General features: G+C 42.2%; 1 protein-coding gene across 4 annotated transcripts in view; it reads left to right on the top strand.

Moving 5' to 3' along the window:
- Positions 1-25,041, top strand: part of LOC144823702 (uncharacterized) — a 317,027-nt gene that overhangs the window by 208,110 nt on the left and 83,876 nt on the right. For all 4 annotated transcript variants that reach the window (XM_078682444.1, XM_078682446.1, XM_078682445.1 and 1 more), the window contains one exon: positions 17,196-18,977. In XM_078682444.1, coding sequence (XP_078538570.1) covers positions 17,407-18,977 — 1,571 coding nt within the window. In that variant the 5' untranslated portion in view covers positions 17,196-17,406. The remainder of the gene's footprint in view (positions 1-17,195; positions 18,978-25,041) is intronic.

Genomic DNA, 25,041 nt, shown 5'->3' with positions numbered 1-25,041 from the left:
TTCTGAGATTAGAACTGTTTCTTATTTACTTGTCAATTAATTTTGTGCCTCTAGCCGCTTTTTGTAAGGGAGGGAAAGGCACAATTACTGTCATCTGTTGACGTTTCATGTTTTCCATGCCACTCTCCCATGTAAACAGTAAAATCCTACCTATAAATGAACCGGGCTCAAGTAGTACAGAGAGCCTGGCAAAATCTGAGATGACCCTTGATAGGACAAGTGGGAAGAGGAGACTTCACTTGGAAAAATGGAATTCACAAACCCTGTGCAGAACATCTACCAAGATGATGCCTCTCCCATGGGCTTAAGTGGAAGTCTGTGCACACAGAGACTTGCACTTTTTGTGATTCAGTCCAGGGGTGTTGGCAAGAAGGTCCGGTAGATGTCGCCTGCCTCCTGACTGTTTGAAATACGATTCAATATGTGAGCTGCATCAGCCAGAAGGTGAAAATTGGATTTCGCCACTTCCATCCAAGCATTGCTTTGGTTGTATCCGCCGTTCAAGCTCGTTACATTCTTTCAATTATGCATACGGCAGTTCAACCACTTCCTGGAACCTTTCACGAGCTGTGCCTGCCGCATTTCGTTAGGGTGCTTACTTAAGAACAACTAAATATTCACTGCCGCCCCAGCTGACCTCACCCCCTCGCCCTCTCTCACTCAGTCTCATGTCTCTGTTTGGCCCATTTCTTGGAAACGAGAATCGCACTGAAGACGCCTCGCAGCTCAGCGAAATAGGCTGGTTGCACCTGGCAAACCTTGGTCATTAAAGATTCTCGCGCGTCCTAGCATATTATTCCTCGTTCTACCTGTTTGTCAAGGGTGGGATTTTCTAGGATGTGTTTTTTAGGACAGTTCGCACATTATAGGATTCTTTTCACAGGGCTTTAAGAGGGAGGAAGACTCTGAGTGTTGGGGTGGGGGTGGGGGAGAGTGCTATAGAAAGGGCGTGGTCTGGTTTTAAGGGCGTAGCTTAAGCACCCAGACAACATTTCAGTGATTTCAATAGAGAACCTCACAACCGGTATTTTGTTTCCTCTCTGATCTTTCTGGTATTGCACTCACCACAATGTGGCGGCTCCTCTGCTAAGGCGGAGAAGCATCGCCCCACTGCGTGGCAGCAGTGAAGGAAAAGGAAAAATAAAATGATAATAAAGATGTTATCATTTTACTTGTTCCTTTCTGCTGCGAAAGCATGGGGCGGGGCCACTCTGCTAACAGAGCAGGGCAGGGGAGGTGTGGTGGGCACACTGAAGTGCGCAATGAGCTTTGGCCGGTCGTCTCGACCGGCCAAACAGTCATGCGCACTTAGCATATTCTCCACCCACGCTGCATTACAGCCTGGGTAGAGAACATCCCCAGGCTATGTCTGAGCGCCGAATTGGCACTCAGACCAATCTGCATAGCAGCGTTGTGATTGGTTCAGAGGAGCCTGGTTGCTTCCTGGTCGGCAGACTGAGGAGAGACAAGAGGGAGACTAGCAGCGAGGACGTAAGTATAATTTTGTTTACATCTCTTTACCCCCTTGCCCCCCACCCTGGTACCCCAGATTCATGCCGGCTGCCACTGACACAGATATATATATAACATGACAACTGTCATACACCTAAAACCAGCTAGAACTATTGGCTTTGTCAGTGGTTGTTAGCTGTTTAAGATAGAATCGCAGCAACAATCATTTTGTTGTAAATAATGAATATTGAAAGTGTTTCAATTCTGAAATTGTGAGGCTCTGAATCAAACATTAATTAGGCTGGGGAAGGGATTATGGTCTTCAAAGTGACTCAGTCACTCCTGTTATGATCGCTTTATGTCAGACACGTACGCCCTTTTTCTCGCCACATCTCCTCCATGTGCGTATCTTACACCTCATCTCCTTCCCCTTCAGCACTCTCTTTTCATTCTCTCCTAATTGCACTGCCTTGCATCTACTTCACTTCATTACCCAATAAAACACAGCACACCCACACTCACATGTAGACACCCCCCTACAACTAACTGTAAGTACCTGTACCCAACTATTTGCCTGGAAAAAAATATATTAGGGGGTGTAACACCCCCAAACACCCCCTGATGCTACACATCTGCAACTGTGTACCTCCTGCACATAGGTTTGCGCAGAGGCAATCACAAGTGCAACTGTAGCATTTGACCAGTGTTCTATCTGCTCTGCAGAGAGGCCAAGGATTGGATGGCTTTGAATTAAAAACACCTTTTTGACCCACTGACAGGCACAGCGAGAAACTTGCAATGCCTTCAGCCTCAACTCCAGAGTGCTTAAATGTGGCTCGATATAAACACAAGGAGGTGACCAAGTTGAAAGTATGCACTACACAAGAGTAATATTCTGCATCTATGTTGCATGAAAAAAAGCAGGAACACAGCATTCTGGAAATAGCTAAAACTTTAAGGTAATACAACATTATTAGGTAAAACATTTAAAATACAAACAGAAACTAAATGATTGACATTGATTAATTTACCATATTTTACTTTCAGTGTTCAGAAATCGATCAGTGTTTTTGCCATTACAGTTAAGAACATGAATATGGGGTCCGATAGGAACTCTTTTCAATGTCTGCTTTTAATTAGTACCAGGTGTGAGATATGTAGAGACCAGGCCCACTTAAAGTCCTATTTCTGACCAGTAACTGTGATTTGCCACTGAACTCTTTACAGCAGTATATCTTTGAAGCACGTTAACCACTTCTGTATACCCTGGCTTCTCTGTAGTCTCCATGGGACACGTCATGATAGGCTTCACTGGCTCAGAATCGACCCTAGCGCCTGTTTTTACACCTGCAGTGTGTAAAGTGAATTCATATAACCCAGTATTTCTCAGAGTTATAGCTTGATTTTCAGACAGTGCTGCAAAAGTGAGCAAGGTTTGCCTCTTTCTATTTTTGAGCTCTACTATCTAAAATAATGCACCAACCCCAAGAAATATCAGAATCCGTTCAATCATTTTACACTCTTCTGGCGCAAAAAAACATGCTGGCACATCCAATTCTGATATGACCTCATACCGCGTCAGATTTGTGGTGGTAGAAGGAGTACTCAACCCATCCTTTCTACGCTGTGGATTCCAGGACCACAGGTTTCTGAAAATAGTTACCATTTTCTTTGCCATCTTATTTTGTACAGTATATTAAGCAGTATCTGAATTTGAAAACATTGGTATTAGAATACATGCAGAAGGAATATGGTTTATATGCCCGGTTTGATTATGGAAGAGAGTTCTGTGCAGGCTTATTCATTTCAATCACCCTGGTCAGGAAGGCCCACGTGTCTCAATTTAATAAATATTGCTAATATAGTTGGCACTATAGATTTTTTTTGTTTTATTTTTTTACAAATGATGGGAAACCAGATGGGAATAGTTATTCTTGCATAGGTTGCAGAATACCTACAAACGTATCTTCATGACTCCTTTTTGTGCATACACAGACATCGCCCTTTCTGCTCAGCAAAGCCAGAACATCAATCTTGGTTGAAAACAATATGCTAATTCTATCAATTGCAGTGCTATATAATCATATTAATCAATTGAAGGTTCCTTTTATTGCCTAAGAAGGCTAAGCATCTTATGAAGAGAAAAACCTTTGTCTTACTTCAATGTTCTGTACAATTGTAAATACAGTTTGCCTGGATGGTCCACAATAGTTTGCTATTTGTTACACTTAAGGGAGGTGTTGAGTTTTTGACATATTTGATCCTTATGGGAGCACAATTATTGCATTGCACCATACTTGCCAACTTCCTGTGACAAATAAGAGATAGTTTTTTTCAGGTAAAAGCACAAGTTAATGTAATGATACCATCCCCAGAAATTACATCATGCAATCCCTGCCCCTGTGAGGAGACCGCACTAAATATTACTCAGGAGGAATGTGACCCGCCTAAAGTCCTGGTGCATGCTGTGGGCTGCGGTGTCTGGTAATAGATGAATTTGTGGAAGTCTTTTTTTGGTCTGTTCAGGAGATAATAAATCACCACATAAGAACAAATTGAAGTTTGACATTTCTCTCAATACTCCACAGCAGTCCCTAGATTGAAAAAGTTGTGACTGTGAAATCAAGTCTCTCCTTGAATAGTTGCTCCTTCACTCCTGCCCTTTAATGCGTCAGTGCCCTTGATATCAGACCAATTCATCCTTTACAACAGGGTGCCTGCATTCGGAAGATGGAAGTGCTTGTCCCTCTTGTACATATCTACCCTCTTCTTGCCCCCGGCTTTATAAATTACCCCTCCTTGTCCTCCGCATGCTCTGAACCTTTCACCATACTATCTTCTCTCCCTGTCCGCCGCCCTCGTTTTCTTCTTACTTCTGCCCTCTCCATTTATTATACACCTTACTGTCCCTATCCTCTCGCTCTCATTATGACCGTTGTAATAAGTTGGGTTATTGAGTGAAGGTGGTGAAAACCCTACTTGAGCAACAACCACAATGTTTGTCAGGGTGAACCACAAAAGTTACTTAATTGACATGTGCTTAACCCTCTGGTAGCCTGGTACAAATGTTTTAAGGCTTAACTTAGAGATACTCTGTAAGATATTTGTGCAGCGCACAAACAAAAATAAAGTGAAAGCACGACGCAAAAAATCCAAAACCAATTTGGATAATGGAGAAAACTTTAATGAATAAAAATAAACCAAAAAGTCAAAAATCCAATCTGTAGAACCGGAGATATGCAATTTTAAAGTTTCAGGTAAGTGTAGCGCCTAAAAGCATGAAGCACCACCCATGGTTGTCTCATCATGCTAGACCGGGGCAAAGTCACAGGTTCAGGCCGACCGCAAAAGAGCACGAGCCGGATGCAGGGACCAGATTAGTTCCCCCCCGGAAAAGTCACCTTCTCAAAGTCCAGGGCAAATTTACATTCGTAGTGGAGGACGCCGCGAGGAGCACAGAGTGTGTCGGGGATGGTTGTCACTGCAACATGAAGAGCAGGCCTGGCGTTGCAGACAGTCATTGCTGTTGCGCAAAGACCTGGTCGTGCTTCGCAGACTGTTATTGCTGGAGCTTTGTGATGGCGGACACGACCGGCTGTCATTGCTGTAGCGCGAAGTGCAGATCTCGTGTTGCCAGTCGTTACTGGCTGTCTTACCATGAAGCGTCTGGGTCACCAGAGCTTCACGTTGGCGGGCAGCACAGTCCCTGCATGAATGGGCCTGTTCACAGTCATGAAGAGTGCACACCTTCATGATTTCCCAATTTCTTGCAGAGGAGTTCATTCTGATGCCAGCCAAGGGCCCAGGGTGGCACCTCTTGGGGATCAAGAACCCACTCTAGCCAGCACGGCTCAGGCAGGTCCAGGTTAGCAGGTCAGCTAGGCAGCTATAGAGAGGCCTCTGGAGCTTGTTATGTCCCTGTAGCTCAGAACAGGAGGTCAACCAACTGACCCTTGGAGTTCCTCAGATAGCCTGGGAGGAAGGGGAAAGGTCTCTTTTCCTTCTCAGAGTTCAAGAACAAAGGACAAGGGAACCCTACTCACAAGGAGCCAGGGCAGTTAAAGTATTATCAACAAAAACAATGGCTCCTGTGGACTAATGGAAACTTATTCTTAATAAAGCTTGCACAATGGCAATGTACAGGGTTAGATTGATGTCAGAAAGAGAGCAAGCCGAACACACCATGGATTTGATTTGTATGAACTGTGATTTATACACTGAGTTTTAAATTGAAAATAATACATATATGGTATTTAAATAATAATCAAACATTGGTGAGAGGTGTCCCAGTGAAAAAATGGAACCTAAACTAATGGTGACATATTTGTGACATATGTACAAGGTTTCCTTTAAAACATAAATACGACCATTAACAGGTATATATTGTGTAAATCTGCGCTTTATACAATGATAATTGTTCGCTTTTGTAAACCGTCAACAGCGTTTCGACCCTGTGTGCAATATAGGGTCTCTTCAGGACCTGGGAGTGTGGGGACACCTGAAGGATGGTCTGCACACCCTAGTGTAGTGAGAGTGTCACCATGAGTCTAGTGAAGAAAAACGATACTCACAGGGGACCCAGCCGGGCACCCGTGTGAGAGTGGAGGTCTGCTGGCAGATTAGTGAATGGCACTGCCTGGAAGAATTCCTGGTAGCGGGGAATCAGAGGGTATGGGGAAAGTGCAGTTGTAGCGTGCACCGAATGGGTGTGTCTGCACACTGGAGGTGCAGGAGCGTGTTGGTACACGATGTGTACTCATGGCACGACGGGCGGTAGCTCCGTCTTACTACTGATTTAACTAGCTTCCATCCAATGGTGGAGGTCTTACAGAATCGTAGATATGCGTGTGCCTGCTCCCGGACCGCTCCAGAGCAGAACAGCATGTGTATGTCTGCTTGGTTCAATCACTGCGTGTAGCAAAGTTTCCTCTCATGGAAGGCCATTAAATTCGTTTATTACTAGTAATGCCAACATTTTACATGGTTATTTGTAGCATATCTTACAGGGCAAATTGTTATTTTCTGATGTCTATACTTAGTCCTGACATGGCATATATTTGAGGGTTGGAGAGGAGGGGCAGCCCTTGCCTGCTGCTACGGCAGATACTATAAGCTTTGGTATAACAAGTACACCACAGACAAGCACATCATTTACAAAATGGTTCTTCAAAACTTGATGGCCTTGAGCATCGGCTTTCACAGAAAGCTGAGGTGCACTTGTACAGCCTGGTTCAGTAAATGGTAATGTTTTGAAAAACCTCTTGCAGTAGTCTTGGGAATATTAGTGTAAAAGAGGCGGGAAATTGTAGGGAGGGAAATGGCATTTCTTTAGTAGCTGGTTGAGCTGAGTAAAATGCTTCACAACTGCAAAGGTGGCGCTGGAAAGTTTAACTATGTAATACTTCATAATATCAATGCTCCTATGTGAGGGCCAAGCTTTTGGAAGACTTGTGCTCACAACAGCATACTGGCGCCTGATTCGCTTGATAATGTGGTGCGATAGCGTTTCTGCAATGGAGCATTCAGTAAGAAACTATGGCGAGAATGACTGAAGTCAAGGCAAGCGAGTGTGAGCACAGCAGTAATCTTACGCGTGGCCAGTCATCTGATTACATAACTCTTAATGCTCTATAAGCCCTTGCTAAATGTTTGTCGTCCTTAAGGAAATTTGCTGGGCAACCGGCTTCCTTCTTGAACAGTAACACAGTTAAGTGATGTACGTTCTGTGGCTCTTTGTGTTGCTGGGTGACATTGAAATAAGGTTCTGCTTTCAGCACAAAACAGGACAAAGCTTCAGCATCTCAAAAGATGTGCTCTTTCCTGCTCCAAGATTTAGTGTTAGTGCTAGCGACTTGATTTCGGATTCTGAATCTTAGAAGCTGTGATCATACACATCACTTGGTGTCTGGTGGAGGATTCCAGAGTCGCCCCACTCAACACTTTGTTTGCTGGGCTTAGAAGGTCACAGACCAACTGCCGACCTTCTCAAGTATTTTAAAAAAAGACATAGAGCCACCAACATGTGTGTTGCATTTGGAAGATATGTGTTGATTGCAAGTGTGGCCCTAATTTTTGTGGACCAGCACTTATTTTTCCTTAACAAACTTTGATCCAAAACAAGCGAGAGAAAAACACTAAAGGGGAAAGAAGGGGGAAGAGAAAGATGGAAAAACGATGACACAGGCAGAAAGGAGGAACCTCCAAGAATCCGCTAAAGAGGCAGGGAGAGTTTGGTTGTGGATTAAAGACCCATGAGGTGGAGTCAAGATTTCACAGCTTTAGTATTCGCCAGGGGTGGCTCCTCCGTTGGTGCGGAAGAGCGTTGCCCAACGTACACTACCCTCAAAACCCCAGAGATGAAAAATAGAATGGTAAATCATTACCATTTTATTTTTCATCCCCCATCCCAAACAGAGGGTCCGGATAGGGGCGGGACTGCTGCTGAGTGACAGCTGCAGGGAGGCCTGTCAATGCACAGTGTGCATATCTTTTGGGGCGACCGTCTTGCAACAGCAAGCCACACATGCACACTTTAAACATCTCTAACCCGGCTGTCATAATAGACGCCCTCCCCCAAATGTGCCAGCCGCCATTGGTATTCGCATCCCGGCCTTTGAGAGTTCTGGCCGTGACCTTCTGAGCAAATCTTTGGACCACAAGCGTATTCTTTTACAGATTAAGTTTTGGGGATGACTAAACTGCAACTCACCTCAAGCACCATTCACTTTACATTTTTTTATACAAGATTCCCAAAAAGTAAGTTCACCCCATGTTATATACAATCTTATGTGTCTTCTGTTTTCGAACAAACCATCAAACAGTCCTCTATTTATTTTGTAAAGAGTACTGAGGATTGGGCTTAGGTTCACATAATTGATAACATAATTTTTTTAACACATTTTCTTATATTTAAAATTGTTTCAGTAACAAAAACTGTCCCAGGGATTCTTCTCTTTCATATAGCCTTTTAGCAACAATCTAAAGTAAAAGTTTTAAATTATTTGCTATTCAGCAAGCCAAAAAGGGTTTCTTTTTTGTTTCAAATAGTCAACGCTCTGGTAAGAAAACCAATAGATAACTGCATTAAAACAAACAAGCATTGACTATGCCAATAGGTCTGGCTTTAAAGGAATGTTGTATGGTAATGTGAAGCACTACAAATAAATTCCATGGGAATTGACCGGGATGTTGTGAACCCTGCCCACCTGCCACCGCTTTTCTAGCTACAGCAGGGGTAGGGTTCTTTATGTGAAACTTGGCAGATATAAGATTAGAATTATCGCTAACCGGAAGAAAGAAAGATAGGCTGATAGAAAAGGGAAAGAAGGATGGACGAGTGAAAGCACGAGTAAACGAAAGAATGGATGAGTGAGTGACAGGATAGGTGGGTGAAAGGATAGATGGGTGGATGAAAAGATAGTTGGAAGAGTGGGTGAAAGGGCGTATGAATGAAAGAATGGAAGGATGGGTGGGTAAGAGAATGGATGTTTTGGTTGAAGGGTGAGTGGGTAAAAGGATGGATGGCTGAGTGGGTGAAAGGATGGGTGGATGAGTAGGTGAAGAAGATGGGTGGATGAGTAGGATAAGAAGATGGGTGGATGAAAGGATAGCAGAGTAAGTGAAAATCTGAGGATGGATAGGTGGATGTAAAGTTGGCAAAGTAAATGGATATCACAGAGAGATGGATGGATGGATGAATAGATGGATGGCAGAGTAAATTGAAATCTGAGAAGCTAGATGGATGGGTGAAATGATGGCAAAGTAAATGGAAATCTGGGGATGGATGGTGGGCGGATTAAAAGGATGGCAGAGTAAATGGGGAAATAGATAGATGAATGGCAGTGTAAATGGAAATCTGAGAGGGTGGATGAGTGGATGAAAGGATGTCATTGTAAATGGGGAAATGGATGGCAGAGTAAATGTAAATCTGAGAGGATGAATGTGTGAAATGATGGCAGTGTATTTGGTAATTTAAGAGAGTGGATGGCTGGCATAGTAAATGGAAATCTGAGAGGATGGACGTCAAAGTAAATAAAAATCAGAGAGGATGGATGGATGGATGAATGGATGGGTAAAAAGATCAATTGATATATGAAAGGCTTTATTGATGGATAGATAAGTAAAATTAACGGATGTGTAGGTGGATGGGTGTATATATGGATGCAAGCATAGATGATGGATGTCTACACAGATAGAAGGATGGACTTCCCAATGGATGAAATGGTGAAAGATTGAATGAAAGAATGGACGACAAAATGTAAGGTGGAATGGTGGTTCTCAGCAGGTGGATGGAAAGGTGAAGGAATGAAGAGATCGATTCTTGGATGGAAGAGAGACAAGGGAGCTCTTGTAGGGAGGTTTGGTCTCACTTGCTTGGTGCCATCAAAGTGGGGAGGGGGGGATTTAAACTTTCTGGCTACTCCCGTGGGAATATGTATTTTTGGAAGCACAGAACTGTAGAATAATATTGGTGCAGGTTTTAAGGTCAGGTGACAGTTACACTATCAAGCCAGACCTAAACATCTTTGTAGTTTAATGACTGCCATCCTCCCATTAGTGCTGCTGCCAGAGAAAAACAACATGAATTATCGAGTTACCTACGGCACTTTAACAGCATTATAGTGTTATTTGTGCCCCTGAAATTTCACATTCAGGCAGCTGGAAGTAAACAAAATGATCACAGCTGCATGGAGAGCAAGCACTTTTTTGTGGAAGCACACAACTTCTGCTCAATCACAACGTGCTTCTGGCTCCAAACATGTGGACAGATCTGGTGATGCTCACATAATTGTCTGGCAATAGCTGCGCTGTCAAGCAAGACTACAAAAAGCCCCAAAAAGTTCTAATTTCATAGGAACACAAGTCAACATTTACAATAAAATGAACATAAATAGAAAGTAATAAATGGTTGCCATGTAATTTACTAGTCTGACATACATTGTAAGCAGCATGAATTAGTCGCTTATGCTACATTTGCCATGTCTGCTTACAGTTTCTGAATAGCTTTCCTCGCCGCTTCCTACAAATGCCTCATTCCACATGCATGAGATGAGGTCGTTTATCGGCATTGCGACAGCACAAGATAAACCTAATACTGCCTTATTCAGCACAAACGGGAAAGTGCATGTTAATGACATGCCTTGCTGCACTGGAAGACCTGGCTTTGATGCTATGATAGCTGTCTTGCTGTAGTCTTTAAGGGCTCCATCTTAATAATGATTTTGTTTGTCATTTGTGCATCAGCAAAACTATGGAAAATTAAGTGCATTGCCATTTTTTCCAAAACATTTTTATTGTTTTTTTTTAATTCAAAAAAGGAAATAAAATATCAACTCATACTGAAATGTGGAGGGAGGACTATGCAAATATGTTTGTCAGTCTTTTACTGGTAGTTGTGCGTGAACTATGCATGTATTGCAAAATCATTGTTTCTGTGACCGATGCTGTAATCCCTGGCGCACGCTTTCTTGACATTTCTCTTTACTTCCTCGCCTGATTAATACATGGAAATTAATACTTTTTCCCTGCATAGTGCTTCACCCTCACCTTCCCTTCTTTTTTCCCCTCTCCACCATACCCTGTAGTGCAGATTTGTATTTGGATATTAGTGGATATTAGTGGCTTGCAATCTCTGGTAACACATTGGGGCTCATCTTTAAATCATCACTCCTGTTTGTGTTAACCCTTTCGCTGCGGCGGCAATTCCGCCGCAGCGCTAAGGGGCGGGGGGGCGCGCGGCGCTCCGACGCTTATGACGGAACCGCTCCGTCACGCCCCTCGGGTGGGCTGTGCTTGTGACAGAGCGGTTCCGTCACGGCCCGCCCCCGCCCACTCAATAGAACGCGCCGCGCAGGCGCGGCGAGCGGGCCTTGACGGAACCGCTCTGTCACCAGCACAGCCCACCCGAGGGGCGTGACGGAGCGGTTCCGTTACAAGCGTGGGAGGGGTTAAGGAAGCCTGTGCTAAGTGGTTTTGTGTATACACTCTCTGTGGCACCTTCCCAGAAAGGACCAGTAGTAAACGTTTTAACACCTGCAAACATTCTGATTCACTAATTGCAACAGATGCAATGTTTTGTCCTATGTACTAATCCCATTTTAGGGTTTGGAAACATTTTTTGAGTTCTAAAACGAGATTCCGAATACCTAACCATTTGCTATCTGGGAGGAAAATGTTGCAGGCGCCTCTTCCAAATACCAAATTGGTATCTTATGGATCAGTTTTACCTTCAAAATTCAGTTTCCAATCTTTCAAAATTTACTGAAGCCTCAAAGGAGAATGTAACTTTTTCGCAAAAAGGAAGGGGTCTCATTTCCCTTTATGTTAAAAATAAAGTGTGTTGAAGAGCAGGTAGTTATACAGGGAACCACTGCTAACTCTTAAACTTAAAAAAAAAAATGTTAACACTCCCCCGTTTCCTTTAAGGAAGAAAAAAGTTTACTTTAATGAAAATCATTCACAGACCTGGTGACCTGCTGGCCTTTGCAGGCCACCATCCCTGTGATTATGGCCAATCAGAGTGAGTTGAATGAATGTTCGACCTCCCTAGTGAGTATTAATTAGGTAGGTCTTATCGCAGCTGAGTTCAATTCTGTTTTTCTATTAACCGACCTAATTGTACATAGACTGGTTTGTGACAATATTTCGTGGTCACAAAAATACTGGCCGTAAATTACGTCCAGTAAATAGTACATCTGGCCCATAATTTCTGTGTTTTTCATATGTCTTTTCTCACAGCCCAAGCTACTCAACCTACACCCTCAGTTTAAATTTCTAGTGAAATGGCAGAGACAAACAAGAATGATGTCTCAAAATGATATGGAAGGGGCATTGATACTATCCAGATGAGGCTTGGGTGTAATATATGTAACTTAAGGACTTCATAACTTCTGCAATTCAGAAAGAAACCGAGGACCCGCTCCTTCAGGGTGCATCTCCTTGACCCCCAAAGAGCTTTCTCCAGCCTATAGCCAATACACACATATTCCGCCTCCACCTTCTTCAGTACTGTATATTATCCCAAGCCTTTCCCTTAAGGAGTTACCTAGGCAACTGCATTGTACAGTCCTCTAGTGTGCTCTTGCTGGGTTCAAGGTATATCAAGTGCATCACTCACATACTCAACATATCAGTTGTGTTTTGAGCTTCACTGACATCAACTACGTCAACTTTGAAAATGATTGCCTTACATCTATGACTGACATTGAGAGGCCAGTAGATGATCTAGAATGGTGCAGCAGAATAGCCGTGGAGCTTAAATGAACACATATAGGTTATGCCCATTCCCATATTGTGATTCAGGAATTCTTCCAAGGGTATTTTACTAACTAGGTTTAGTTTGCTAGCATTTTAGGAATTATCTCCCAAATAAATTATGTGGGAGGTTGTTCCAGTAGTCAGTGGCTTTGATATGTTTCAAGTGTTTTCCTGTTATTTGACCTGCATTTTCTAATTTTAGTTTACAGCCACAAACTTTGTTTTTGGTACCTGTTAACTCAAATAAATAATTGCTTTCTTGTTGATTGCATTCTCTTTTGTTTATGCTGTATAGGGATCTCCTACTCGTTATTCACTTAATGGGTTAAACCGTTTAGTCTTTCTAGATATGCTAAACAATCTTTATTTTATTTTCTCTTCTCAGAATTGTAATCTGTTGTCATTATCCTTTTTATTTTGTGTTGACCCAAATGGAAAGAGTTATTTTACATTTGTCCTTGTCTAGACACCGTAAAGCAATTTGTATTACTTTTTATGTCCCATGAATATTATTTATGTGGTCTAGTATGTGGTATCCTTGTTCAAGATTACTGGATGGGTTGATATTACATCATACATGTTATCAATTCAAATTCAGTCTTTATTTCCTTCATTCCTCAAAGAATATACTGTGCTTGTTAAGGCAATTCGTCTTGGTCCAGATAAGGGGTTAGTCGTACCCAAGTGGGATTGAAAGAATTTGGGCTCTGGTGCTTTTCTCCTGATCCGTTCTTTTTATTGGCTTTATTTAGCTAAAGTTCCCGGGTACATCTCACCATTGCTCCTCTCCTTACTGTGGAATTGAAGATTTGGAAAGGGATGAGTATACTGGGATCCGAACGGGCAAACATGTTCCCACTTCAACACTAGATTTCCCTGCTTCTGCTTGTCCAATTGCTGGAGGAGGATTATACATTTTCCCACCGTTATTCTATTAATGGGCTTCATTGTGGACAGAAGGGCACTGTTAAGGCTTTTACTTTAAGCTGTCATCTCTTAGGAACCGAAGGGGGGGAGGGGAGAACCCTGCATCACATCCCAACCAAGTTCACGCCAATGCATTATGGTAAATGCGGTACAAAATCAGTGCTACTTCAAAATTAATTGTAGTTTTTACCAATGTTGGTGCAGATAGTGATGTTTATTTCTGGACACGTGTATGTGTTTCTGGTTTTTAGCCTTCTTCAATAGAGAGCAGCAAACGTTAATCTGGGGTACCTGGAAACGCTGCCGAACTCTTAGGACCAAGTCATGAGTGCCCAATTGTTGGAATCCATAATAAGGACACCCAATAAAATCCGCCACCCAGGGGTTTGAATTTATCAGGTTCTGAGTTTTGTCCTGAACATAGGGTATTTACTACCTGCAGATTTTGGTGCTTACCGAACTAACTCCGCGAGTCCCAGTATTTACAGTTTTTTAAATTTTTTATTATTTCAACAGTTTTTATTAGCAAATTTTCATATATACATACAGTACAGTGGTAAAGATGGTCATTTACTGTTTTTTTAACCCATTAAATTCTGGCAGAGTTGACCTGCAAAAATGAAACAGGATCTGGTGAACTGTATCGCACCTGGTAATTACCAAGTGCAGAAAGCATTGCATCACTTATAGGTGCCATCCATGCTCAAACTGGTGTTTGAACAGCGATTGCAAAGGGTCCTAAGGGGGACACGTTTATTCAGGAACACTAAGTCTATAAAAGAATAAAGCTGAGGAACTTTAGATGGATTTGAATTATTTATGAAAGGTACCGCTAAGTCACCCAGGGACCACCCATTTCTATCACAGCCCCTATAGGAGGTAATACACTTTAATGTGTAATATGTAAAAACTTCTCCTTACAATAGGCAAAAAAGTGAACCACAGACGATTGTGGAACTATTTGTTGCTGGCAATATATCATGTCAGCAAATTGAATCAAAATGTAAGATACCACAATATGCCACATATCCTCAACTTTGTAGTTATATTGCATATAATATTAAGGAACAAATGGTCTTATTCATTTTCCCTACATTTCTCTGAGTTCCTTATGCATGATCTCATCACGATTTTATCAGAAATATCTAAGCTATAGTAAGGATAATTAGGATCAGAGTCTTGAAGAGTTACTCCATTGTAAGCGATCTATGTTAGATATGACTACATAATTATTTGCATGTAGGTGTAAACTATACCAGAAACGTTATACAAGGATAACATCAGAGCACATTTTAACTGCCCAATGTGTAATCCAGAAAGCAGTGATCCGGTTCACATCTTCTCAGAATGCCCCGTCCTGCATCAATATCGTAAATAGATTCTTTTACATATTCATCTTCAAAACATCACAGGGACGTGTACAGTCAATCGCGACTGCTGCCAATATGCAGTGGTGGGGTAGCAAAGTGGGGGAGGGGTTGAATAAAAAAAATAAAAATCTAAAAACTTACCTGATCCTCTGGCCGCCTCACGCTTCGATACTCCTCCGTGCTCCTGCCAGTCCCTGGGAGAGTCCCCATCCAATCCAGACACTGCTCTCATACTATGAGAGCTGCAACAGGATTGGCATGAGTGGACTGGTTTGATGCTCCGCTCAAGCACAGGGAGTCCGTGCCGTTTCTCCACCCGGCTGTAGAATACAGGCGGGTTAGAGAAACTTAAGTGCGCATGTGTGCACATGTCTGTTTGGCCAGCAAAACAGACATGTGCACTTAGAAATGCACATGGCACTCCATTCCTCTTCCCTCTCATGGCCTGGCCTGCCCCTTCCTACACACACTGGCTCAACCAGCAGCTGAAAAATAATACGATAATAAATATCATTTTAGTTTTCAGTTGTTGGCTCTGAGCCAGTGGGGCGACACTGCTCTGCCATTGCGGAGGAGCCGCCGCTGTGTACATCAGAGTCCAACATCAGTGTTGTCCTAGGAATTACCGGTCTTCTCACCAAGCGAGCAAAACTAGTCCTCGTAGTTTTGCTGTGGGTAGAGTGCTACTGTCAGTGTCCGATAGAGCTTAATAGTTTGTCTCTTAGACTGGAAAGCTTAATACTCAAATTCTTCCTAGTGAGAATTAAGTAGACAACATTTTTCATACCTATGCATGTTAAATATTCTTCTCTTTGTGATCTTTTTTCACCTTATTATGTTTTCTCCAATTTGTAACTGCATTTGTCTTTCTTTTACGTTTCATAATTAAACAAGCACTGGCAAAGTAAGTAGGTCTTGCCTGTTGACTACCAATCCAGAGCTATTGGCTTTGCCAATGCTTTTTGCCGATGTTGTGCAGCATCAGCATAAAAAAGAAAACAGTAGGATGATGTGTACTCGTACATGGGTCATCACAAGTGTGCATATGTGTCATGTTGCTATAACTGTCCAGTGAAATGACATCTACTACCACGTCCACCACCACACCTGCATGCATGACGTGACGAAGCCACTCCATTCAGACAGCAGACCCCAGTCCTGGAAAGAATATATGAAAACATTATTTAAATGTGCTCAAATTGCATTTTGAAAAAGCAATTGCTTAGTAGCGAATTGCAGCTGTTGGGCCCAAACAAGCAAACATTGTGGTGGGAAGGGTGGGGAGCTGTGGATGAGCAGGTGAAGGGAGAAGTTAACATGGGGCGAAATCAACAATGAAGGGAGTGGGGAGGAGCAAAAGAAGAGCATAAGGCAAGAAGGGAAGAGACAAAAATGTAATAAGAAATAAACAGGAGGGGTGTGGGATGCAACGAACAAGCTGGGTATAGAGAGGAGGAAAAAACACAGAGCGTACGGGGGTGGGTATTTGAGGTTGGAAGCAACACACAAAGGAGAGAGCAAGCAAGCACATGCATTCCTATGAAGTTTAGAAACATCCAGTCCCAAACATTCTAATCTTCATCAGCCAGACATTTAGTAGCAGACTAACAAGTGCCAGACTTGTTCCTGGACCTACAGGCTTTTCATAGTCACCAGCATTTTTTACAAGCCATCCTCCCTCTGCCCATCCGCAATTAGCCATTTCACTTTGTAGCTGGTTCTATTTTGTTTAGAGTTTGATGAAAATTTATATATTAACCCTATTTTGCTACTTCTTTTTAAAGACATCACAACAGCAGGAATATCTTGGCTTGATGGCGTTTTGTCTTTTTATCTCAGTCTAATGAAATTTTTAAGGAGGTGAGAGTTGGGGGCTGTACCTTAATAACAAGAACAGTATGCATCTCATATACATTCCCTAATCAATCTATAGGTCCTTCAAAGTGTGAAAGATAAATTAAGTACATCGACATTTTTCATTATAGAAAGTGGTAACTTATCTCAGTTTAAAAAAGATGTAATTTCCTTATCAAACATTCAAGCAATGATATGTATTAGAAAAGTTGCTGACCATCTTGCAGTTGGAAATAGCCACGGTATCATTGATGCATGCCGTTTAACATTCAACGATTGATGATATTTTAAAAATAATTGTGACATCTTACAATATTTGTTTTCTCATTTCTGTAGGTTGCTGTACCAATGCTCAATTCAATTTCTGGATCCACGTTTTTTAATGGTCTTGGAATGGCGTATCAACAGTGTGAGAAGGACTATGCACTGTCTGTGACCACCAATCTGTCGCGCCTCTGCCTTAGGTATGGCCATTGAGTTTTACGATCTAGCAACTTCCTCTTCAGCTCACAATCATCAGGTTGTTGTAGCCCCATGATTATCTGCTATGACATACCTTAACATTGACGACCGGCAGGAACACACCAAAATAGTTTTGAGCACCCAAAACACTCAGCTGTATTCAAATCATGACATAAGGAACTGTCTACCAAATACCATGCACCCGTTAAAGAACATGGATACCCTTGGAATGGTTGGGGAGATGGCGCCTTCCCTCAGCGGAGAGACCAGGCTGTATCGGAGCCTAGAGAACATACACTGGGCAACAGTGGCAGACTCTAATTTGTACACTCACTGTCGAAGCATGGACAGTGAATTCATCTTGCACTGTAAAAGCACCAGCCATTGGTCTGAAGGTTCCACTGGCAGGCCTCCAGTCCGCACCATCGTCGAGGCTTGCAGACACATTCCCATGAATTCTGAGAAAATGCCAATCCACAGAGATTTGCCAGCATATCCTTTTGCCAGAGTGCCACAGTGGCTTTTTCCATCAGCAGATGAAAGGGTCCTGCATGGTGATGCCAAAAGGGAGCTGAAGGAAAAGCTTCGGCTCCATAGTTCCAAGGCAATCGAGCCAATTAAACCTATCCGACCGCAGGCATTCTTGAACGATTTTGTTGCAAGCGAGTTTTCTCAAAGCAGAACATGCCAGCAATGCAAAAATGGGGGCGCTGTGAACTGTGGCACAGTATATGTAGAGCATGCCACAATTGCTCCTAGTCAAATGCCATTCCTGAGGCAGCGGCCTAGTTTTTGCCAGCGAATAACCTGCCCAGAAGACATCAAACAGGAGGCGATGAGACGTTTTCATCTCAGGAGACAGAATAGCTCTCCCAACCTCACCCTGCATCATGCAGAGGACAGAAAGTCCATTGTGAAGTCAAAAACGGAGGAATCTCTTAAAGACTGTGCATATGTAAGTGCCACACACGCGTCTAGCCCCGATTTGAATAAGAAAACATGTTGTAAAGGTAGACTGTACATTCCTACTTTTGAAGAATTTAAACGAATGAGAAACAAAGACTCCTCTCCAGGCTCTAGAGAAGAGGCACTACTTGTCAACCAGGCAAGCTTCAGAAGTCAGCTGTTCAATACAGAAATCAATAAAAACGCATGCCTATCGTTGGGGCAAACAACTACAAAGCACACACTTGCTCCAATAACTGTTGAAGCGCCCAATGAAGTTGATAATGCTAACAGGCGCTCAGAATCTGCTTTCCACTTGCAGAACGATTTGCGTTCTAGTGACAGTATTAACTGCAATGGAACATCAGTGGATGTGAACCAAGGGTTGTTTGAGGACAGCAAAAACCAAAATGTGGAAGGCAACAGAGCTGCAGCTCCCATTTGCTCCAGCCCAGTCCCAAGGTCCCCTCTACAGGGGTTGGCTCTTCAGCGCGAAGAAGAGGACCGTGTTTTGCAGGATCTGACAGCAGAGAATTCGAACAGTGTTAGCGGAATCTGTAATGCTGCAGATGGCAGGCTCATCTCAGAAGCACAATCCTCCTGTTGCCCTTCACTTCTCTTGGAAGCGACAGATCTTTCCGGCTATGGAGCCAAGCTGCAGAAAATGAAGAATGAGTTCATAGGCTCCGCAATGGATCTTCTCAAGAAAAGGTAATGTGTGTGGGGTAGACAGTCTAATTCTCTCAGTCCAGAATTAACTTGGTTGTAATTGTAAAAAGAATTTGATGTAGTGTTTGATGGCTTGGTGTAGAGAAATGGTTGGATCGCTTCCAAGCCTTCAACTAGTCCAGGGAAATGAGGGTAAAGTTATCATAATTTGGCAAAATTGTTGTATAGACGTTGTGAAAAGCTCTCTACTCGGTCTCCATTGATTTGTCAATTTTGCTACAATCCACAGTTACAATTGCTACAAAATGACCCAGTTGTTGGTAGTCTCAGCAGGGAATCCATGAATCTAATATGCATGGAGTCTGAATTTGTCTCTCTTTGCTTAAGGCTGATAGGTCAGCATTGGTGCGGTCATGTTATGAAGCATCCTTCTGCATCCTACAACCGCTGCATAGCTAAATTAAAAGGATTTTAGGTAACACTCAAAATGGGCCCTTTTATAAGTTGTAAATTCACACAAGCCATACACGAGGTACTCACTGAAGAACAGACGCTCAATCACTCTTTAAGGTGGGTGGCGAACTTTGGATGTAATAAAGTACTATCAAACAAAGCGCTGAGTAAGGTAACCCAATACTAAGCACACTCTGACAGAGCAGTCACGTGGTATTATTGTGCATCTGAAGGGCACTCGAGAGATGAGAAAGTTTATTCAAATAGGAGCTTTGTCTAAAATCCAATGGTACTCTTCTCAGGTCAGCTGAAAATCATTCCAGGCAGGTGACATTCATATCGTAAAGCGTGGGTTTCACCTGTACCATATCCAAGAGTGGGTAACTGCACTGCACCCTTGTCCAGGGGTGTTCCATTGATTGCAGGCATGCTCCTGATAGGCAGTTTACCTAAGGTTACCATCTTGAAAGGGCTGGAATGCTGTATTTTAGAGTTTTGACAAAGTGGTGTCTTTTGATTTTCATCTTGAGGTTGTCAAAACCTGCAGAAAGGCTTTCTGAGCCTCCTCATACTATTTGAATGTTATTTCTGATCAATGTGAGTGTAGTGTACCCTTTAACATAGAGCCAATGCCCTTCAAAAGCTATTTTTCTCCTTTTTTCAGATTCCTCAGTAGACGGAGGAGTTCTGAGCTGACTCATAGGTATCAACAGAGAGTTAGAGAACCCCACATGTAATCTATTATGGTATTGCAAACTGTTATTTGCAGTGGCCCATCTGTGACTATTTGAAACTCCACTGAGGCCTGTGGAATTCAAAGAAATCTGACAAATTCATGCCACCTTTTTAAAAGATAACTCCTTGTCCCACACCGTCACCATCTTTCTTTTTCTTGGCAATGATGCATTAAGACGTATGCTAGATAAAGGGTATCCCTATAACATCCCCTCACCTGATTGTTTTGCTGGCAGACCGGCAGTTACCCCTGAAAACCACCTGTAATGGATCAGATAGAAACATCTAAAGCCACTTAAGAGGTGCAAAGAGTATATTTACCATTTCCACTTGCAATGACAGCAAGATATGATCCATACGGTGAAAGACTGTAGCAGAAGGAGTAGGGTTCACAAGCAAATCTTTCAGGCCTACATCTTACTTGGAGACTGTGACAGAGGGTGTGTCTAAAGATGTTCCTTGAGTTGTGAAATTAAAATTTTTAGGTCTAGTCTTTGAGGCAACCTTAGCTGTGTACCTGGCTATTGTTTTTCTATAACAAAAATGACACATAATACAGGTTCATACAGGGGATGGGTTTTGTTCAGCAGGCTTCATCCATTGATCTGGCTAACTGTCATTCACAATTTCCATCCACCCACCATAGCATCAAGCATGGGGCAGTCGGTCAGCCCATTTTGCCGTTTGCTCCCTCACTTTGAGTGACTCCACAAAGCCTTTGCACATTGTTTACATCTTCTAAAAATATTTAATTTCCCTTATATGACAAAGCTGATTCAAAGTGTACATATTATTTTATTCATGCCAACTTCAAAAGCTGTCTATTTATTCCTTCTCCACTTCGGATGCCCAATTAGATTTATCGTCCATCAGTTTTTAAAGTGGTGTTCTAAAAATACATTATAACATAGCAGTTCCCTATGATTTGAGCATTTGGTTAGGGTGTGATTTATTCTTACTTCCTTCATAATTAATAATATAGAAGGCACAATTGAAATGATAGTTTGTTAAAAAAAAATCATTAGTTAAACAGCCAAGACTGAATGTTTATTTTAAATTAAAATAAATGTAACCTCGCACCAGCCAAGCAGGGTCAGACCTATTCGCTTTGCCAATGATTGTGTATAATACTTTGGAGGATTTGGGGCCGTTGGAGTTTGGCCTGGAATTTACAATCCGTTAAATGTGTATGTTTTTAAAGAGGCTTCACCCGCCATTGTCTAAACCCTTCAGGAAAGTATGCTTTGTTAATCTTTCTTTCAAGTTTATGTAAAATGATTTATATAATCTTGAAACAATAGTATAGCCCCATCCTAAATATTAGTATGTCCTTTCACCTGATGACTTCAAACTCGCTATTTTGTTACCTTGAATTCCATTCACTATAACCCTGCTCTCATGGATTGACAATTCCATTTAAGCTTTGCAGCCTTGTCAAAACCGTGGATAGTTCATATTATTTATAGGTACATTATTCTATGTTTTAATATGTAACTGAATAAAGTAAATCTTTTATCATAGCTATCTACAATTGCTTTACTTTTGAATTATAAAAAATAAAAAACATTAATTTGAAGTACAACAACACTTGAAAGCTGGAATTTATTAAACACAACATTAATCTACATATATTACCTTCCTTATGCAATAGATACCTTCCATGTGCTTATGTATCTATATATTTATTACTTTGAATCTAATTCAGCATAACCAATGCACTACCCTATTTCTCACCCTATAAGCTCTCAATATATCTTCTACCTCAACTGTCTGACTCATTTCAAACTTCATTCTGCTACTCTTTCTAATGCACTACCCTACTACTCACCCTATACCTCTACCATTATATCCTCTACCGCCACTGTCTCATTCATCCTAAGCCCCATACCACTACTTTGCTCCCCAAAGTATCCTTTTGTAGACTCCTCCCTCCTTCACCCCTCCTTGCATCATCTCATACCTCTTTTACTATTCACATCTCCCAACCAAGCCTTTCTAAACCCTTCCCTCAGACTCTTTCCACTCCAATTCTCCTTCACTCATCCCAAACCCCCTCCTCCTGCTCTGAACTCCAAAAAACAAACAAATTAAAGACCCTTCCCTCTTCTACCCCTCCACTATTCCTTTTCAATCCAAATAACAGGCTAATATGCCCACCACTCAAATTAATTTCATATTTCCCTATACTAACTCCCCACTAATACTGTGCTACTCACTGAAAAGCACTTAAACACCTCATCAGAGGTAGCAATTGCTAAATAAAAGCAAACCGTTTCCCTCTTCCATCCCTCTACTATCCTTCTGAATCCTAATAACAGACTAACATATTCACCGCTCGACTTACTTTCAGATTTCACCATACTAATTCACCACTACGGTATGTGTTCCGGAGTTGCGTGCTACTTGCTGAAAAAGTGCTTTAACACCTCATCAGGGGTAGCAAGTGCTATATAAATGCAAAACCTTTCCCTCTTCTATCCCTCCACTAGGCTTCTCAATCCAAATAACAGACTATCATATCCACCACTCAAATTACTTTCATATTTCACTATACTGATTCACCACTAATCCTTTATGGGTTTTGAGTAGCGTGCTACTCGCCATAAAAGCATTTTGACGACTCATCAGAGGGAGTAAGCGCTATATAAATGCAATTACATTACAATACAATTAACCTAGAAGCCACTAGTGGTTCTCGGTGGCGTAACAATAGCCCCCGCAGCCCCTGTGGTGCGGGGGCCCCTCTGAGACTGTCCACAGGCGGGCCTGAGAGCTCCTGACTGGGTCCGGAGCGTGGGGGGGGGCCCCTCTATGCACTTTGCAAGAGGGCCACACAACTTTCGTTACACCACTGGTGGTGCTAATGGCTTGAATGTTTCTTCCCGGGAAACATCCTTTACAACGCAACTTTTACCACGCAGTGCCTTTACGACGCAACTTTTACAACGCAAACCATTACAACGCATTGCGCTGGGGGCGCTCTAGGATAGGGAATAAGTTTAATTTACTGTCCAACACCTTCCCTAGTGTCCACGGGAACTGGAGTTGGAATAGTAAATTTAACTATTCACTATCCAGCACCCGAAAGCGCTATGCGTTGTAAAGGTATGAGATGTAAAAACCGCGTTGTAAAGGCATGCGATGTAAAAGTATGCGTTGTAACGTCATACATCCTTTCTTCCCACCTCAGAATCCCTGACATCGCATTATCTCAAAGTTCTAATTCCTGCCACTTATTCAAATGAGGCTTTACTGCTGAATTATGAAGAAGGTAGGAATAAAATGGTTGCCCTGTTAGCGCTTCAAGTCAACAGAAGCACTGTGCAGCGTTGCTCCACTAGAACTTTCAGTAATGATTAACAGTTGAGCTCACTTGCGGTGGGGACGTCTCTGACTTTGTGTACTGTTCGGCTTTTCCGTACACCGGCAGTCCATATTCATTATGAGATATTGTAACCATAGGTCGATAAAATAGTCACTACACAGGTGACCTGCAGAGGCACAGGGCCGCCGCCGGGTGGGAGGATATGGCCAGAGGAGATGCCCTGTATCAAGATTCTGCTACCACAGCTGTAGGGCACGTGCAGTGAATCCTGTCTTTGTCTGGGGGGCAGATTATTTCTTTTAAAAACCCCAAATGCACTGAAATAACATGTAAAATTGAAGGTATGTTTTTGGTCTCAGAAAACAAAATGCAGTTGCTCGTAAAAATAACAGAAATTCCGCTAAAAGGTCAGTTTAAGAGTGGGTTTGCACCAAATTTGAAAAGACGCACAAAAGAAATTGGGGTCTGCAGGACAAATAGATTTAATTTTGTTTGGCATGACTTTCTGTGGCTTAACCCAAAATTTCCTTTTAGAGTTAAAAAAAAAACGTGTTCGGTGCCCACCTCCTACTTTTCTCCATGTTGAACTATGAACCCCAAAATTTAAAATGGCAAAACAAAAGTAAAATATGTTCCTGTGAAGGTTTTTAAATCTTAGCCGAAACAATCATAAACCCATTATTTACTATTTAAACAATGTGTTTTTAAGATTAATGATTTGGGTTTCAGTAGATATGGTTGAGTTGCACTTCCTAAAAAAAGCATTTTTTTCACTAATAACTAACAACTTTGCTCACCAAATTGCAAAACATTTTTATTTGCACCTAATTTTGATCCTGAAATGGAGGCGGAACCAAAATACAAACAAACTGTCTTCTGTGAAGACATCAATCAGTAGCTCATTGCAATGTACAGTTTTACTTTTATGTGTATGTATGTGGTATTTGTATACAACACACCTAGCCAGAATACAGCGGAGTGCTATAAAGGGCAAAAGGCAAGCATGCATTCTACAAGTAATAGGAGAGGTAGCTTGGTTGTAGGAGCAGACGTGTTATGTTGCTGCCTTGTGATGTAGTGTCCTTAAAAGAGGTGCATCTTCAAACCCCACACCGTACATAGTTAAAAATAAAAAATGAAATGACAAACAAAATCCCTGAAATCTAGTGTTACTTTCTCCCACCTGAACGCTAAGCGGGCAGATTGAGGTAAAGACCCCATTCTGTTACCAAAGTGGCAGAAAGGCTATAGTTAAGATGTGCGGCTCAGTGCCAATAAGTACCGCCCCCTCACCCTTCTTATCATTAAAAAATGGCCCTGGCGTTTAGCGGTGCTTTTTGCTCTTCTGGGGTGGGCAGACCAAGCTAAACCCAGTCTGCCCACACCGGAGGGACAGAAATAATGTACAGGCTCCTGGGACAGAAGGATGACCGGATGTCAATACGAGTCAGCCTCTCCCCCTCCCCCATAGAAAGAAAACAAAAAATCCCTGGTGTCTGGTGGTGCTTTCTCCCTGCCTGGATGAGAAGATTGGAGGTAGAGTCTGCATTGTAACTCCCAGAGGGGCTAAAAAAACTGTGGGCCACTGGATGT

Source organism: Lissotriton helveticus, chromosome 3_1 (genome assembly GCF_964261635.1).
Source record: "Lissotriton helveticus chromosome 3_1, aLisHel1.1, whole genome shotgun sequence".
Lineage (NCBI taxonomy): Eukaryota > Metazoa > Chordata > Amphibia > Caudata > Salamandridae > Lissotriton > Lissotriton helveticus.
Note: the sequence above shows the minus strand (reverse complement) of the source record. Positions and strands in the feature narration are given on the sequence as shown.